General features: G+C 39.3%; 2 protein-coding genes across 2 annotated transcripts in view; one reads left to right on the top strand and one right to left on the bottom strand.

Moving 5' to 3' along the window:
• The window catches only part of PLPPR5 (phospholipid phosphatase related 5), a 149,855-nt gene that overhangs the window by 128,936 nt on the left and 4,223 nt on the right, over positions 1 to 16,696 (top strand). The window contains exon 9 of the mRNA XM_032697143.1: positions 12,109 to 12,201. Within this exon, the coding sequence (XP_032553034.1) occupies positions 12,109 to 12,159 (51 nt within the window). The 3' untranslated portion in view covers positions 12,160 to 12,201. The remainder of the gene's footprint in view (positions 1 to 12,108; positions 12,202 to 16,696) is intronic.
• Positions 15,523 to 16,696, bottom strand: part of SNX7 (sorting nexin 7) — a 28,736-nt gene continuing 27,562 nt past the window's right edge. The window contains exon 9 of the mRNA XM_032697140.1: positions 15,523 to 15,917. Coding sequence (XP_032553031.1) covers positions 15,837 to 15,917 — 81 coding nt within the window. The 3' untranslated portion in view covers positions 15,523 to 15,836. The remainder of the gene's footprint in view (positions 15,918 to 16,696) is intronic.

Below are 16,696 nucleotides of genomic sequence, written 5' to 3'. Positions count from 1 at the left end.
ATAAACATTGATTAATTATTTTCATAGTGTTTTTCAGCTATTTTTGTATAACTGAATTTTAACAGTAATAACAATGTGAAAAAAATTAGAAGTAGTCTGAACAAAATCTAAATTCCCAAGGAATCTACTTTACAGATTTTAACCCTTAACTGCTTGATTTACTTTATAGTGTGTAGGAAATCCATCGTGTACCCAAAGAGCAAGTACTGTATATTTTGAGACAGGGTAAGAAAAGGAAACTACATCGTCCACAGAAATAACGAAGTTGAACCACTGCTATAAATTCAAAGCTCAATTCAGCCTTAACTATAGAGCTGCAGCTGGCACCTCATTATATAAACACTTAAGTGGTCGGTTGAATTTATCCTCAATGTCCACAAATGAAGTTATAAACTTTCTTCAGAGCTTCACTTCTCTTCAGTGCCTGTCCATGGTTTTAGCTTTTCTGCAGACTTCCCAATAGCCCTGTGTTTCCCTGGCTGCAGGGAACGCTCGGTAGCAAACCTGCAAACATCCTGTGTCTTTAGCTCTCTGCAGCTGTGCAAACAGCACAGTGCATTTCCAATATTCTGCTTTCAACATGTACATGGATAATTGAACTTCAAAGCAACAGCTCTGCTAATTCTTTTCTGAAGATGCAAATTACTAGTGTGACTTCTTACCAGATTGGGAGCTTAATGGAACAATCAGTCTGATCTAAATCCTCCCCAAGGCATGACCATAGTTGGGGGTGTTTCTGCAAGTCTAATCCATACTTTACTCACTGGCAGGGTGCAAAACTAATAGTAACCTGGAGTCAGCAAAGTTTTCCCATTCAAATCCTAATACTTGAGTTACCTCCCTTTATAATCTATATTATTTCAGAAACAATGGCCCTGACTCTGTTATTATGTGCCAGGATCAAGCATCAAGATAAAAGTTTAAACATGAAAAAAAAATTCAAGGTCTTTGCAAAGATTTAGTATAGAAAGATGGAGTATTTCTTACATTCAGTGTCTTTCAGCAAAACAGTGCTTAATCGTTGTTAAAATATGTGGCATATTTGGCTCTAGTATACATATTTCCTGGTATTTTTTTTAAATGATCCTTGACTTGATAAATGCTTAGCATCATCTCCTCTGACCATTACCGTTGTACAGGCAGCTTTTAAAAGAAAGGTTGAAAAATACATTAGGTTTCTCAAAGGCTGCCAAGGCAATTTACCATCTTGTTTGCCAGTTCACAGAAACAGATATGAAAGTTTAACTCCTAGCTGGGAAGTCCAACTCTAATTAAATCAGTATAGAAAATTTAGGCTCAAGAGGAATAAGTGGCTTTGGTCATGCCTTCACAACTTTGCTTAACTCCACACATGCACCTAAAAAGAGCTGAAGTAATGCTTCTTTAAAAAAAAAACAAGATACTGTGAACACTTGAAAATGAGTGCAAATTTCAACTTCAAAATGTAATTTAAATTTTCATGGAATAACAACAGGCTTGATTGGAATGTGCTAGATGGAATTTATAGCTGTTATTGCTCTTTGGCTATTAATTGGCAGGCTGCTGTGCTTGCACAGGGCTCACTTGTGTATTAGAGTCTAGAGCTCATTAGTGGCTGCTTTTTGCTTTTGCTGCTGGCTGTTCCACTGTGCTGCTGATCACCTCACTCTGGGAACATTTGGGTTTTGGCAGTGGAGATGCTCCTGGGCTGGCAGGTGGCCAGGACATTGCTGCTGTTTCTGTGCTGCTGTACCAGACAGGCTGGAACTACAGAGTGAACTCGAATCAAAGGGACTGTAACCTGTGGATGGATCCACAGTGGAGCAGGTACATCTCGAAGTGTCTGTGGTCATGGCTATGTCTGTGCCACAGCAGGTGCCCCTCTGAAGGGATTGGGGCCCAAGGACGCAACTGTGCTGCAGCAGGTACACCTTGAAGCATCAGTGGCTGTGCATGAGCACATGCTGGAGCACCTCAAAGTGTTTGGCCATGGACAAGCCCACAACAGAGCAGAAACACCCCTGGAGGGGCTGCAGCCAGGGCTAAGGCCATGTTGGCAGGCTCTAAAGGAATAGTGGCTGTGGGTGAGGCCACACTGGAGCAGGTGTATCCCTGAAGACTCTGTGGCCCATGGATAGGGCCATGCTGGAACAGGTGCCCCTCAAAGTGACTGTGGCTGTGGATAAGTCTGTGCCACAGCAGGTGTCCTCCTGAAGAGACTGTGGCTCATAGATAAGGCTCCTTCTGCAGCAGGTACAGCACTGAGGGACTGTACTCTGTGGATAAGTCCAAGGCGGAGCAGGGGTAAGGGGAGGAATTTATTGTGATGGTCTGGTCCAAGGGCACTGGGAGTGGACATTGTAATGGACATAGCTTTAAATTGGTGAGTTGCATTTTATGGGAATTACTGTAGCAGGAGCCACCTGAACCAACAGAGGACAAAGCCTTACAAGAAGCAGAGCAGGTGCTTAGTTGCCATCTGTAGTTAAACCATGACAGTGGCAAAGAGTGATGAATGGAATGAGAATTCTGTTTCAGAAGGTGGATGTAGCTACAGAGGTACTCCTGGCAGCTCATTAGGTCATACCTTTCTCACATTAATACTGAGGCAGTAACAGATTGTCCTGTGTAGTATCATTGCTCCCCTTGAAAGCCAGTCAGATTGTACCAAGGAGAAGAAACCTCTCCTCACTGTGCAGTGCCAGTTTTGTGCATTAGAGCCAGAGTGCCACTGAGCCGGCACAGAGAGCAGGAGTTGGATGTGTAGTATGTTGCATTTACTTATTTATTCATTATCTCTTTTTTTTTTTTCCTCTTCTCCTCTCTTTGATCAGAGATTCTCTACATTTTTTATTTTACCTCCTCGTGCTCCATTTCCCAATTTTTTTTCCTCTACTGTTATTTCCTGTGGGAATTCTTTTTCCCTGTTCATTTTTTCACAGCATTTTTGAAGCAGAAAATGCATCAGAGATGCTTTGAGTTTGAAGTGAACTTTGAAATACACAGTCTTTGAGGGACTTCAGGGCTGCTGTGGATTCACTTCCCTCTTTGGTGAGAATGGGGTGGGCCCAGTGTGTCTGGCTGGTCAGTCTTGGTAGGCAGGGCAGGTACTGTCCCCAACAAGGACCAGAACAAAACAGGAGCAGCCTGGTGGGAGCTGCTCACACAAGCTAAAAAAGCACCACAACCTTATACCTAACCACCCCCACCATTGCTCTGCCTCACTGATGGAAACAGAAATACTTTGAAGATAATCTAAAATTTTCCAAAGCCTCAATATTTGGTAGGCAAATGAGAAATCTGTGAGTGATAGAAAAAGCCCACAGTAACAGACACCCTCTTGTAGTGTCTTATTAGCAAACAGCATGGAGGTGAGCAATGGTGACCTTCAAAAGCTGCATGGAAAAAATGATGCAGCTTCCCTGCTAGGGCAATGCCATGAACACCAGTCATGTGAGCTAGAGAGAAAGAAATTGGGAGGTGGTGATTCCCAGTGCTCTCCTCAGGACATTGGCACAGGGGCAGGAGCATAGGTGAGTGTCCCACTGCAAAAACATGCTTTTACACCCTTCTAGGAGTCTACTCTGCCACCAAATTATCCTCTTAATAGAAAGGAAATGCTAAAAGCGAGTGCAGCCATGTGCAAGCATCCCTGAAAGACATGGCCTGCTGGCACTTCTTTAAATCTGGCATTTAAAATTGCTCAGACAGATGGAATGAAAGTATGTAATAAAATGTGACATTTTATTTTATCATCTACATTTGTTAAGTGAATACTTCTGATCTTTCCCACTGTCATAGCACTGAGTGCGAGTCAGATTCTGACAATTTGTAGTTTATAAAAACCAACTCCAGGGGTCAGACAGAAAAACAATAAGTAATAATTAATAACAAGATACACATTCTTCCACAGAATCTGGCTATAGTGTGTGACAGCTCAGCCTAACAGAAAAAAAATGACACGATTCCAAAAAGTCACAGCTTTTTAGTCAATGATTTACAGACTATTTCTCAGTAGATTTGTCTACTTTGTGGTCTTCCTTATATATATTTTTAAATATCAAGGTTTTATTAGAAATTCAGAAAGAAAAAATATATTTGTTTTCCTTACTGTCTTCTAAGTTAGTGGCACTTGTTTGCTTTGGTGTGTAACATAGCACCTTCTCTTGGTCCTCTTCAAAGCACAGCTCCATTGGGTTCACGTTGTCTCTTCCTCTCCGTCACTCCCTGCTGCCCTGGACACACTCTCAGAGCATATGCAGAGCACAGGTAAGCTGGCAGCTCTCACAGGCTGCAGCAGACAGCCACACTGATTTCACTCCCCATTTTGTTGTTCAGGAGAAGCAAACCCTGAGGGTCGGCACTCTGCACTTGCCATTGCTAACGGAAGGAGGAGGTGGAAAACTGACATAAGCACAGGCTGAGCTCTGATGCTTTGGAATGTTGCCCCCCACCCCTCCTTTTACCATTTGGTCAGGGACTTCATCAGCAGTTATATCACTTAATGTTCATTTAGTGCTAAATTGGGAATATTAAGCAGTAAATGATTGAACTTTTAATTTGCAATTAAATTAAAAGCAGCCTCCTTGCTGCAAGAGAAATGTCATTGAGATCTGACTTTATATCTGGCAGTATTTTGCAAACAGCTTTACTGCATTTTGTTGGGAACACTTTTCTGGGACCTAGCCCTGAGTTTGCAATGACCACTTGCTCCCACTAGAAACACAAATAGCTTTCACCCTAGGACATACCAAAAATACATGTGCAGAGGTAGTAGCAAGTAGGAGTCCCAAACTGCTGTGGTCAGTGCTTTATCAACAAAACTGAAACACACCTGGGCCTTGAAAGCTGACAATCTAAGGAATTGCAATATTTAGATAGATGTTTACAGAAATGTCTGGAAAAAAATAATCATGCTACTACTAAAATTTGTTGCCACTATTTATCTTTGGCACCAGTTTTCCCACCAAGAAGCGAAAGTAGCCAAGAAAGTCCTGCACCTTTTTATAAGGTGTAGAAATGAGCTGAAAGCTGGAGATACAAGGGGGCAGTTTGTACTAGGAGGTTTCCTTGAAGAACAGAGGGAACATTAACAGAGTGATTTATAGTCTAGGATGCTTATTTGGAAATGGCTGTTGTGCTGATCAGAACAGACAGTGATTGCAAACCTAGCTGCTTGCAGGTGGGGAACAGGGGCACGTGACCTCCTGATCCCACTAAATTTCAAACTCCTGAAAGCCCAGCCCCTCACTCCCCAAAGTATGGCATCCCTCATTTGTGCAAACAGTGAGAGGTCAGCATACCCTGGCTGCCGCTGCTGGCTGAAAAAATATATCTGGCTGAATATAAGTGAAGCCTCTGATTTGCATCTCTCCACTCCAGGGATCAGTGCTGCCTTCTCACTGCTGCCAGCATTCATGCTGCAAGGGAAACCTCAGTACTGTTGTTGCTCTTGGTATCAGTGTTATCTCTGGCAGTGTAGAATCACAGAACCATAGAATGGTTTGGGTTGGAAGGGACCTTAAAGATCATCTAGTTCCAGTAGTCCCCCTGCCGTGGGCAGGGACACCTTCCACTAGACCAGGTTGCTCACAGCCCCATCCAGCCTGGCCTTGAACGCTTTCAGGAATGGGGCATCCACAACTCTGGGCAACCTGTTCCAGTGCCTCTTCATGGTGAAGAATCTAAATTATACATACAACATTTCACTTTTAAGGAATTTGTCACTTGGTGTAACTGCTGCTGTTCCATGGTGCTGAGGAGCAAAGGGAGTAACTGACCAAAGAGAGCATGACAGCCTGTCGGGTAGTTAAACAAGCAGCAAACTCCCTGTAGGTAGCACTCACTGCTGAATGAGATTGCTTTGACCACTGACTCTAATGCCCTTGCTTTTCAAGTAGCCTAAAAAATATGGCCTTCTTTGGTTGGTATTCTTTTCTATATCAGAACTTGTGAAGATTGAGGAGTATTTTCAAGAAGCCAGTTGCGAGTGGGGACGTTATCAGCAGGTGCTGGATAACACTGGATAAGAAGAGCTTCCATCAGGGGACAGTTGGATGAAAGCTGGGGCTCTGCCACTTGGGTTTTTGGTTGCACCTCTGAACAATACACAGGCCAAGAATTATTTGCAAAAATTATTCAGTGACACATTTCAAATAATGAATATTTCAAGTAAATTATTGTGGTCCATACGTGAATAGGAAAAGCAGCAAAACAGTTGATAAATTATTCATGCAGCTTTAGCACTAATATAATAAATATTACATGGTGTCAGAGGGAAATCAAGGATCTTGAAATGAAGAAAGAAATTAAGTATGAAGGAAAACCACCTGAAAATTGGAAAAGGTGAATACAGAGATTTGAGATATGTGAATAATAATGAAGAGACTTAATGGGGGAAAATAAAAATGGTGACAACTATGAGTCACTTCAAGAGGCAAAATACTCTTCCTCTTAAGTAATTCTCTACAAAGAATAACAAACTTCTCAAACCTCCTTCAGCTCTGTCTAAAAACAAAAAGAAGACCCCCTAGACTTAGCCAGGTGGGAACATACCTAGATCTGGCTAAGGGAATTACATGATCAGAAGTACTGATTTACAAAAGGGTCATAACATTTAGAGAAAAATACCATTTTAAATATCAAATAATGTGTTATCTTTATTTTGCAAAGTGTCTTTTCTCACCAGCTTAATACTGAATTAGGACAAGGCAATTCTATATTTCTTGAGGACAGAATCCATAAGGCTTCTGTTGTGCTTTGGGTACACACTCAGCAGCATTAGCTGCCGTGCCATTGATCACGTCTGAATGGTCAGTCAAATCTGCTCTGACATACTGCATCCAGTAGCAACAACATTAATTCCCTGTTTGCTCTTTTGCTCATGTGTATAGTGTACAGATTCTCACTAGTCTTATCAGTTGATTCTTCATTTTAACATTCAAAACCAATCCAAAACCAATTCCTCCAAAGAGGAATTTAACCTTATTTTTTCCTTCCAAATCCATCCCTGTTGACCTTTCTTTTTCAACATAAGTATAAAATGTGAGAGAAGAAAGATGTTAAAAAATCCCAACATATTCCAAACAGATTTTGAAAAAAATAATTTTTCTAAAAGTAGAAATGGAGACACATTACATATTTTTTCCCTATTGACAATGGACTTGAGCTTCTTTTAACCTCAGGAGTAACACATTAAAATGAAATGTTTTACGTTCATCATTTCCGTAAATGTCTCATTTACAAAATCTGTCATAGGCACACCAGTCGCCTCTTCATTGGACATTTACCAACCTTGGCATATCAATCCATCTCTTGCACATCTGCTCAGAAAATGTAATTAGTTATACCCATATGCTGCAGAAGTACATGATAAAACTTAAGAAACAGAAAAGGCCAAGAGACTTGACAGTCTTTCTCCTTCCTACTATGTGTATTTTGTTGAAGACTTAGAAAAGGGAGAAGCTTTTCTTGCCCTCTGCCACAGGGTGGAGATATGACTGTGTCCTACGCAACTTGCAGACACTGGGCAAAACAATTTATAGTTTATTCTAATAGTTTTGGTTCTATTCACTTGAGAACATCATTTATGTTTAAAAAGACACAGTATTCCCCAAATAGACATACTTTCTTTCCCTGGTCATTAATGTACTTATGAAGTTATGTACTTATGAAGTTATCCTTGCAAGGAAGTGTTAAATAAGATGGAAAGGCAGTCTCATCAGAAGTTTGATGACATGGGACACCATGATGAGAAGCACTTGTTACACAAAATGACACTCATATATAGCAAATATGGAAACTCCAAGCTTGTCGATCAGCTTTTTGACAGCTGTGCTCAGGTTTGCTGGCAAGTGGCAAAAGAGAGAGACTTACAGTCTAAAATGGAGCTGTGCCTCATTAATCCAAAGTTCAGTGGCATCTTTGTGCCACTTTGGCTTGTGGGTAGAGCTGTTCCATGCTCATGAATGTTCAGCCCCTGTGTTCAGTGGCTATGTCTCTGCAAAATGGATGAGCAAAGGGCTGGTGTAACTCCATTGGACTTTAAAAGTAAAACTCGCGATACTTTAAAATTTGGGTTTTTTCACTGGGCAACATTAATTACTTTGCTATTGAGACTGGAATAGAGCTGTTACAACTATGATTTATCCATTAATCCCAGCTTCTTCAAAGTTCCCTACAAAGGATGAAATATGCTCTGAATATACTATAGTTTCATCTCCATGGCAAGGGATTGGCAACTGTTCTCAAAATCTGTTGTAATGAAACATCAGGTGAGTTTTTTCATGGATGGTACATTAACAGCCTCAGTTGGTGGCATGTTTAAAACCCAGAATTATAATTCAATTCACAAGAGATTTGAGCTTTCAACAGGACCTCACAGTGTGGATCAGAAGCCACTAGCCACTTGTTAAATGATATGGTACAAAATGAATTTGGAAAATGCTGAATTCTGTCAACTCTGTTTTCTTGTTTTCTTACTGAAACCCAAAACAATGTGTCACTGATCACTGTATGAACAAAGTCATGGTGATTTGGCATTACAGAAACACCATTTTAAGTTCATCTCTGACATACCACATTTAGTTGCTGTGTATGTTGTTTAATGGCTGTACATTTTTCTTAAAAATACCCCAAACCCACTTTCAAATTATTAGCATTCTTTTACTTCAGTAGGGGGTCCAAAATCAAAGCTGATGTACCTCCAGCCTCCACCTTTTCTTTTAGGATTAATTGGGAAGAAAGAAAAGCTCTCCTAATTATAGAGATTTAGCTTTCTTTATAAGCTGGCTATTTTAAGATCTGTTTACAAGATCACAATATGAAACATCATTCAAAAACAGTGTGAATTGATTACATTCTTCTGAAGAACATGTAGCAGTAGAATATGCATTTGGAGCTGTTCCACTGCCCTATAATTAAGATTTTATTGCTTCCCTTCTAAACACGTGTTGCAGCTGCTGAAAACCAGCTGAGATAATTAAAATGAGACAATGGAAAATGCTCCCCCCCCCAAAAAAAATCACCCTCCAACCTTTTAGAAAAAAATGGCAGGACGACTGTGGTCACCACCAAATAAAAGGGTAAGTCAAGATACTGATTATAGTTTTCTGCTCCAGTTTCTTTACAATGAGTAAATTTTCCTTAAATACTATTAATAATTTGAATGTTGCTAGATTGGGAGACTTTGTATTAGAACAGCAGAACATCTTTTGGTCTTTCCATTCATTTGCATGGACTCTGGATCACAGCATGGTGATGGAGTGGTCAGCAATCACATTGGGAATGTTCATGTATCCCAGAATGAATGAGCAAACCAAAAAACCATATAAATACAAATAATATATAAATACATTTGCATGGTTAGAATTACTCAGGGAGCTCAATTCTGCTCTGATCTCCCATTTTTTTAAAACTAAAATTAATACAAATAAATAAATAAAATAGCTGTACCACAAATAATTAATTAGAAAAATCTAACATTGTAACCATGCTATTGGAGAGGGACAACAAAGGAAAGTCTTCACAGACTTGCAGTTTATTTGTTCTGAATAAATACATTTGATAAATGAGACGACATATTAAAAAGCAGAGATGAAATAATATTGTTTTCCATAAAGGTCATCTATAAAACCAGTGTTTCTAAGGGGAAATTAACATATACAGCAGTAGTGTTGATCAGCTTTGTCAAATTGCAGATAATGACTTTCGAAGCAGTCAAGCCAGAAATCCCATGGCAAGCCTCACAAACTTCAGACATACACTCAGTGTAGGTAGCAAGCCGTATAAAGTAGGAACAGGAACATTTCAAGTTAAGGGTTAAAAACTAAGCTAAATATAATTTAAACCATGAAAGCAAATATCCTTCTAATTGTATCCAAGGTATTTTTTCCTTCTGTTCTATGTTTTAATTTTCTGTATTCTGAAATCTGTGTATAAACTGCAATCCAAGTGACAGATGACAGTTATCTTTGTACCACTCCCAGAATCTGAGTAAAGGACAAAGTACAGTACCTTCTTTTGCTCCTCAGCATCTCTCAGTACAGGGGTAGCTAAGAGAATGGCAGTTCCCTTTCCCTGGTGTGTGCCTGGCTCCCAGCTCTCCATGCCAGCTCTTTGCCAGCTCCTCTGTCAGGGGTCTGTGTACCCTGTCCTAACATGGCCATAAAAGCTCTTATTAAACCTGGTCAAGGTGCTCATTGGGTGAGCAGGAACTAGTGTCAGAAGTGGTTTTACAGCTCTTATGGAAAGGGAAAAAAAAAATAAAAAACCCCAGGAAACATCTTCTGTTGGCATCTCTGCACTTTAACCAGATAGAGCATGGCTTTTTTTACCTTGGGTTATAAGAACCTGGCTGAGACTTGCCAGTTTGACCCAGTACTGCCATTCTGTATTAGTTATTCGGGGTGTGGTTGATGATTATCTGCACTGAGTGTCTCTCTGCTCCAGCAAAAACTCACATATGAAGAAAAGGCTAATATAAATAAAAGGTTCTAGGTTCATCCTTTAGCAGAAGTGTACTTCTTAATTTGCTGTACCCCTATGTGACAAAAGGAGGCACATTTTTAAATTCTTTTAACAACTGCATGCCAGAGTGCACAATCATCATCACAGAAGATTATAATTTTGATGTTTTTTCTGCTTTTGCACCTCCCCTTTTATATTTCTCCATTAATTTTCTTTCCTACAATGAGATGGGAACAAAATAGGTACAATAATAGGAATAAAGCAACATGCTGGAAGGCACCAATAAATATTGAACAACTTACTTTACTATGTTAACCTGTCACAATTAATTCACTTATAAAATTTGTACTGTCCCATCAGTGAATGAACACGTAGTCTCCAAAGAGCTATTCTCACTTAGCTATTTTCTCTCAAACCCAGTTACAAATCTTTCTCTAACCTTTGCTTTAGCTTTGCTTTTATGTCAGCTGAGTGTCTGCCAGGTTGTTTTGTTTATTGCAAAAGGTATTGCTGGTGGACAAGAGTAGGAGAGGATACTTAATTCTTTTAACAGTTTTTCACTTTATAATATAATTGCTCTCAATTTCCACTCTATTTCATAGCCTCATATAATAGTTTTTAGGTTGAAAAGGACCCTCATAAACTTCCCTCTTTTGCTTTTATCAGAAACTTCGGACTCTTGTGCTGTGTATATTGAAGAATCAAGCAGTTAAGAGATGACAAAGCAGTAGTGGTTCTGCAACTGCAGTGAGCTGCTGCTCATTTTGGTAGGCCCTGTCAGCCTGAAGGGCTTAGTACCAGCTTTGTGGGGCCCAAGCAATTCCTGCAGGCTCCTGGGTAGGAGATGATGATGTTCAGACCACCTCTGGCTTTCTCTTGTAACCTGACAGACAAATAATGCCGTGCCTGAGTGAAAAAACATTTCTCCACATAGAAGTAAGGAGCTTTGTGACAGTTGAACATGTAGGGAGCATCTTGCTCAGCTCTCACTTTACATACTATTTTTTTACCTCCTGGTGAAAGCTTGATTTATTATCTAAATGAACACAACTCCAGAGTACAAATAAAAAAAAAAAAGTCTTATTTGTTTTCATTTGCAGAAGGAGCCTGGTGAGATGTTTTATGTTTGAAAAAAAAAATCAATTCATATTCTAACATTGCAGCTACTTATTTTTTGATTAAAAAAGTTAATTCAAAAAGGCAGTTCAGTTACTCTTTAAGATGCCATAGTGTTATAACAATTATTTAAAAAACAATGAGTCTTCATCACATAATCAATGTTTCTGTGATTCCAAGAGAGTGTCTTAGTTTGGCTTTAACAGTTAATGGCTTTCTGGCAACTTTTCATTAATTATTAATGCAGACATAATAATGTTTATTCCTTAATTAACCTTTGAAGCAATACAATTATCAAAAGAATTATTCCTGCTGGAAATTCAGTTTCATGTCACAGTCTAGATAAAAAAATTTAAACCTCAAATATGACTTTTTGCCTGTAGAAAAATGAATACAAAATTTTTTAACATTTTTTCCAATTATATTTTAGATGAGAACATAATTTGACAGTTCTGCATTTCTTTAATCATGTATTTTACCTAAACCAGGATGTACCTTCCCTTTTCAGTCCCAAATCCACTGAAAGTTTTTGTCTATCCCTTTTAGGTTTGGGTGAGTTATATAATGCCAGTGAGGCAGAGCCACTGTCAGCAGTAGGGGCTGCATCCAAACATTGGTGCCTCTTGGAAAAGCAACATGGTAGGTTTCTTGAAGGAGTTTATGGTTCACCCTATTGGCCAACATTTCTTCTAATCACACCATATTCAATAAGGTGCCTCTATGGGATTGCATAGATTAGGCTTTTCTCTCTCCACAATAATGGCAGGAGTAGAGTAAAAATGATGGCGAGGTAACAACAGGTTCACACAGTAAAAACTTGAAAGCTGTGCAGTGTTTTATGGAAGTTTTACTGCCCAAGTGCTTTCTGTAAGGGCTGTACAGTTGGATCCTCTAGTCACTCAAGTCAGTCCCCCTGGGTAGCAGATAGGAGCTCCTTTATTTGTTAGAAAAAGGTTTATTTAGCCATTTTCTTTGAGTACACTTAAAACACATCAGAGCAGCCTATTACATACACCTCTGCCCTCATCCATTCTTCATGAAGGGACTGTTTGTCCAAAACAGTGGGCAGTGCAGATATGTAATATTAAAGTGATTTAGACATATGAAAGAAAGCCACTTGATATTCCTTCTGGCCTACAAAGCTCCTGCTGGAACGTTGGTTTCATGATTAACTTATGCCAGCATGATCCTTATTTTAGTGATGCTATCAGTGAAATCCTCTCCATAGCTATCAGGCAAATGAAAAAATGTCAATAAAGAAAGCAAAAATCATTTTGAAAGGTCACTATTTTGGGTGTAGGCTGACAGCAGCAGGGGCCAGCAGGGTCCACATTTATTTCCTTTTCCTCTAGACATGCATCTTGCTGCAGATACTGTACCAGAGTCTGTACCAGGCAACCATATAAAATCACTTAGTGCTTAGAGACACTGATGCCTTACCCATACAAGCCACCTGTGTTTTACCTTTACTACCAGCTATTTGCACTGGTGACAGCTCCCCTGTTAGGTAGCAGAAGTATCTGCATGACTGTTGAAACTACTACAAAAAGGACAATGTTTGATTGTACTTAACAATGGATCTTTGGTACTGCATGATGATAGAGAAAATCAGGAGAATAAACACATGGTCAAAAGAAGGCCTCTGTCTTCTGCTAAAGTCTTTCCCCCATAAGTTATGGCCTAGCTAAAGATGAAAAGAATTGAAAAAGAAATCATGAACATAATGAGCATTTTTACCAAGGATGCAAAATGTCAGATGCTTCTGATTTCCAAATGTCTCAGGTAGCAATGTTGTGCTCCAGCAGAATATACAGGTAAAATCAACCCAACACACACTGGCATTGCCCATTTCAGCTAACCAGACAGTACGTGTCCTTAGAGGTTTCTAAATGAGCCACACAGTATTAATTTTTGGTTACACTGAAACATTCCTTCTAGGTAAGCCTGTTCAAGCTCAAATTCTTGCACTTTCATTTATCTGGTATTCAGAGTGTTACTGCTGTTTGACTTGCTGGAGTCCCGTTTATAGGACTGTACACCACAGAGAGATTAGGAGCTAAAAACAGCAGGCTAAATTGAGTATTAATAAATGCAAATAAATGCTCACTGGGGAAAAGCCAATTCTCCTATATATACACACTGATGGAAATTAAATTATTCAGTAACCTTCAGAATAGCTCTTAATGTTAGTGGACAGTTCTATGGACTGGCAGCTCAGCATTCAGTGGTACTTTAAAAAATAAATTAGAAATTAGTGGGAAAGAATGATGACAAAAATCAAAGCATAATTATGACAACATGTACATTTCTGGTGTGCCTGCATTTTGAACACTGGTTGCAGCAGAACTAGAAAATACAGAGAATAGCAATAACAATGAGCACAGATGTGAAATGGCTTTTGTACAATATGGTATTAAGCTATGGCTTTTCCTCTGGGAAAGCAGCAGTGCTTGGAAAACACACTAGAGGTCTGTAAATTCTTGAATGGTACAGGGAAGACAAATAGGAAACAGTTGCTCATCTCTTCTCACAATTTAACAAGTAGAGGGCATCACCAGAAGTTATTGGGCAGCTGGTTTAGGAAACCACAAAATGTACTGATTTTTCCTACATGTTAAGTTGTGGAATCCATTCAGCATTGTAAATACTATGAGTTTAGATGGAAAAAAAGAAAGCACAGGGAAAGCTATTAAAGGCTATTAAGTTCATTGATAGAAGCTCTGATGTTAAAAAAAAATCTTCAGAAAGGATACAATGGGAAAAGAGCACAGTCCAGCCATGTTGTTCCTCCCTGGCTCCTGCAAACATCCACTGCCAGCACAGCTGGAGAAGACACTGTGTGGCACAGCCCTCTGGCACAGCACTGCCTTCCTCCTAACACAGACTCCACTGTGAGTTGTCCACCCTGAGAGGGATGCATACTTCCTGCAGTATTCCAGGAGCATCTTAACTGCCATTTTATAGATAAAAAGAAAAAAAGGGCTGAGCTTTCATTACTACTTCACAGGAGCAGCATGAGAGAATTGCAGAAAAGGTCGTACTGGTATTCCAGGTTTCACTTGCAATCTAAATTTTTTAAAATCAAAACCACAAAATACTCTCCCAGCTTGGACAGGTCCACAGCCACCCAAGAGCAGCAGCTGTGTGCTCTGGAATTGACACCTGCTGCCATGAGGTGACTGACAAGAGCAAGCTCCCAAAATACCACCACAAAAGGTGCAGGTGATGGCTGAGGCCCTCCTGTTCTGCCACACCAGAGCCCTGATTAGACTGTCTCATTCCTGCACCTCATTCTTTCCACATTCAGCCTTTGGCCTGCTCAGGCCAAAGGGAATAAAACTGCAGAAACTACAAGTCCAGACTGGAAAACCTTTTGGGTGGAATAATTGAAGACTTCAATGCATATTGCATGAGTGAATCAGCTAATCATTTCAAATGCAAAACTCTCTTTTATTTTCTTAACCCTTTCTCTTCCACATTGACTATCTGAAGAGGGAAGAAGTTAAGGATTACAGGAGGGTCAGCCATGGGAGTAAAAGATTTCATCCTGCAAACTCCAAATGGAAGCTCTTATGCTGGTAGGATCAGTGCTGTGTCATCACTGTACAGACAATCTGTTTCATGAACTGCCAGTTTTTTCTTCATCCTTTAAAAAAATGTGAAATTGAAGATGTCTAATAGACATCTAATAGACATGTAAGTACTGCATACTAAAAACTACATTAACAATACTTTAAACATCATTAATCTTACAGAACATGTTTGGCGTCTCTATGTACCATGTTGCCATCAGGTGACTGGCAAGACCTATCAGTGTAATCCTAAAGTCCTAGTCCTTGAAAACTACGTGAGGTAATTTTACAAGTACAAGAAATTACTCAAGAAAGACAATATAAGAAGAATGCTAAAATACCGAAATACTTCTTAGAGACTAGGATACAGAATGAGGACAAACTTTCCTTATTAAACTTTTTATTAAAATGGAGCTATTTTTACATATTTAAAATACTTTATATCCAAATTATGCTATATTTATGAAAACAATTGTATGCAAATGCATAAAAATATGTAAAATCAGAGCTAAGCAATAAAAAGCAATATATAGCATGTTCCAAAATGTATTTCAGGACTAGAATACCTGAGTGTTCAATAAGCTGGTTTTCTGCATTTCACTGATTTTAGCAGTTAAATTTAATAATGTATTTGATCTCACATAAAGCACTTTGGTTGGGAGAAACTGCATGGAAAAGGCAGAGATCAATCAGAGATATTACTCAAGGCCTGTCTTCAGAATCTTCTTCCACATGAAGATCCACTGTTTGAGATGCTAGGAAGGACTCCCATGTAGCAAGGCACTTAAAAAAAAAACAACACATACATATGAGTACAGCAGATAGATTTCTGTAAACACTTAGCCAAGGAGAAAAAGAAGAGAAAAAAAAAAATCAGAATACATACACATTGTCACAAGCTGCTTTTGTGGGACCATGGTAAGAGCAAAATATGGTTTCCTAGGCAGCTCGGTGATATGCAAAATGTTAGCTAACATGCTGAGTGAGCTGTAAAGGTCACTTCTACATAATGACAAGCGCACAGTGTGAGCATTGTAATTGTATGTTGTAGCATGGAAGATGCTAACATTAATTATGCTCCTCTTTAATCTCCCCCTTTAGTTACAGGCAAAGATCTCTTCCAAATAGAAAGCACATTGTCAGGCACAGTTCCCTTGTAATCTCTGTGGATTCCTATTGTACACCAAATTTGCCTTCCAAGTTAAATTAAACCAATTTTTTCCTAAATAAGGAGAGGATTCATTTTTTCCCCTGAGTAATGGGAAAGAAATGGGACCAGAAAGGCAGGGGCTGGGAGTAGGGAAATTGTCATCCTTACAACAAGTGGCATTTCTCTCCTCATGGAAAAATGTATTTATCATTGTAAAAACTAATTTTTTTTTATTTAAATAATCAAGACTGTAGCAAGTAAAATTAAAAAAACCCAAAACCCCAAATGACTTTGGTTCAATTTGGCTTAAATGAGTGTTGGCAGCTTGGCAAGCCATTCTAAATCATAGATTAATGTTGAGAGCCATGGCAAGGCTATCACTAGGTAACCCATAGTGAGCTGACAAAGCCCC

This window comes from Chiroxiphia lanceolata, chromosome 9 (genome assembly GCF_009829145.1).
Source record: "Chiroxiphia lanceolata isolate bChiLan1 chromosome 9, bChiLan1.pri, whole genome shotgun sequence".
Classification (NCBI taxonomy): Eukaryota; Metazoa; Chordata; class Aves; order Passeriformes; family Pipridae; genus Chiroxiphia; species Chiroxiphia lanceolata.
The sequence above is the reverse complement of the archived record's forward strand: the minus strand, read 5'-3'. Positions and strand labels throughout refer to the sequence as shown.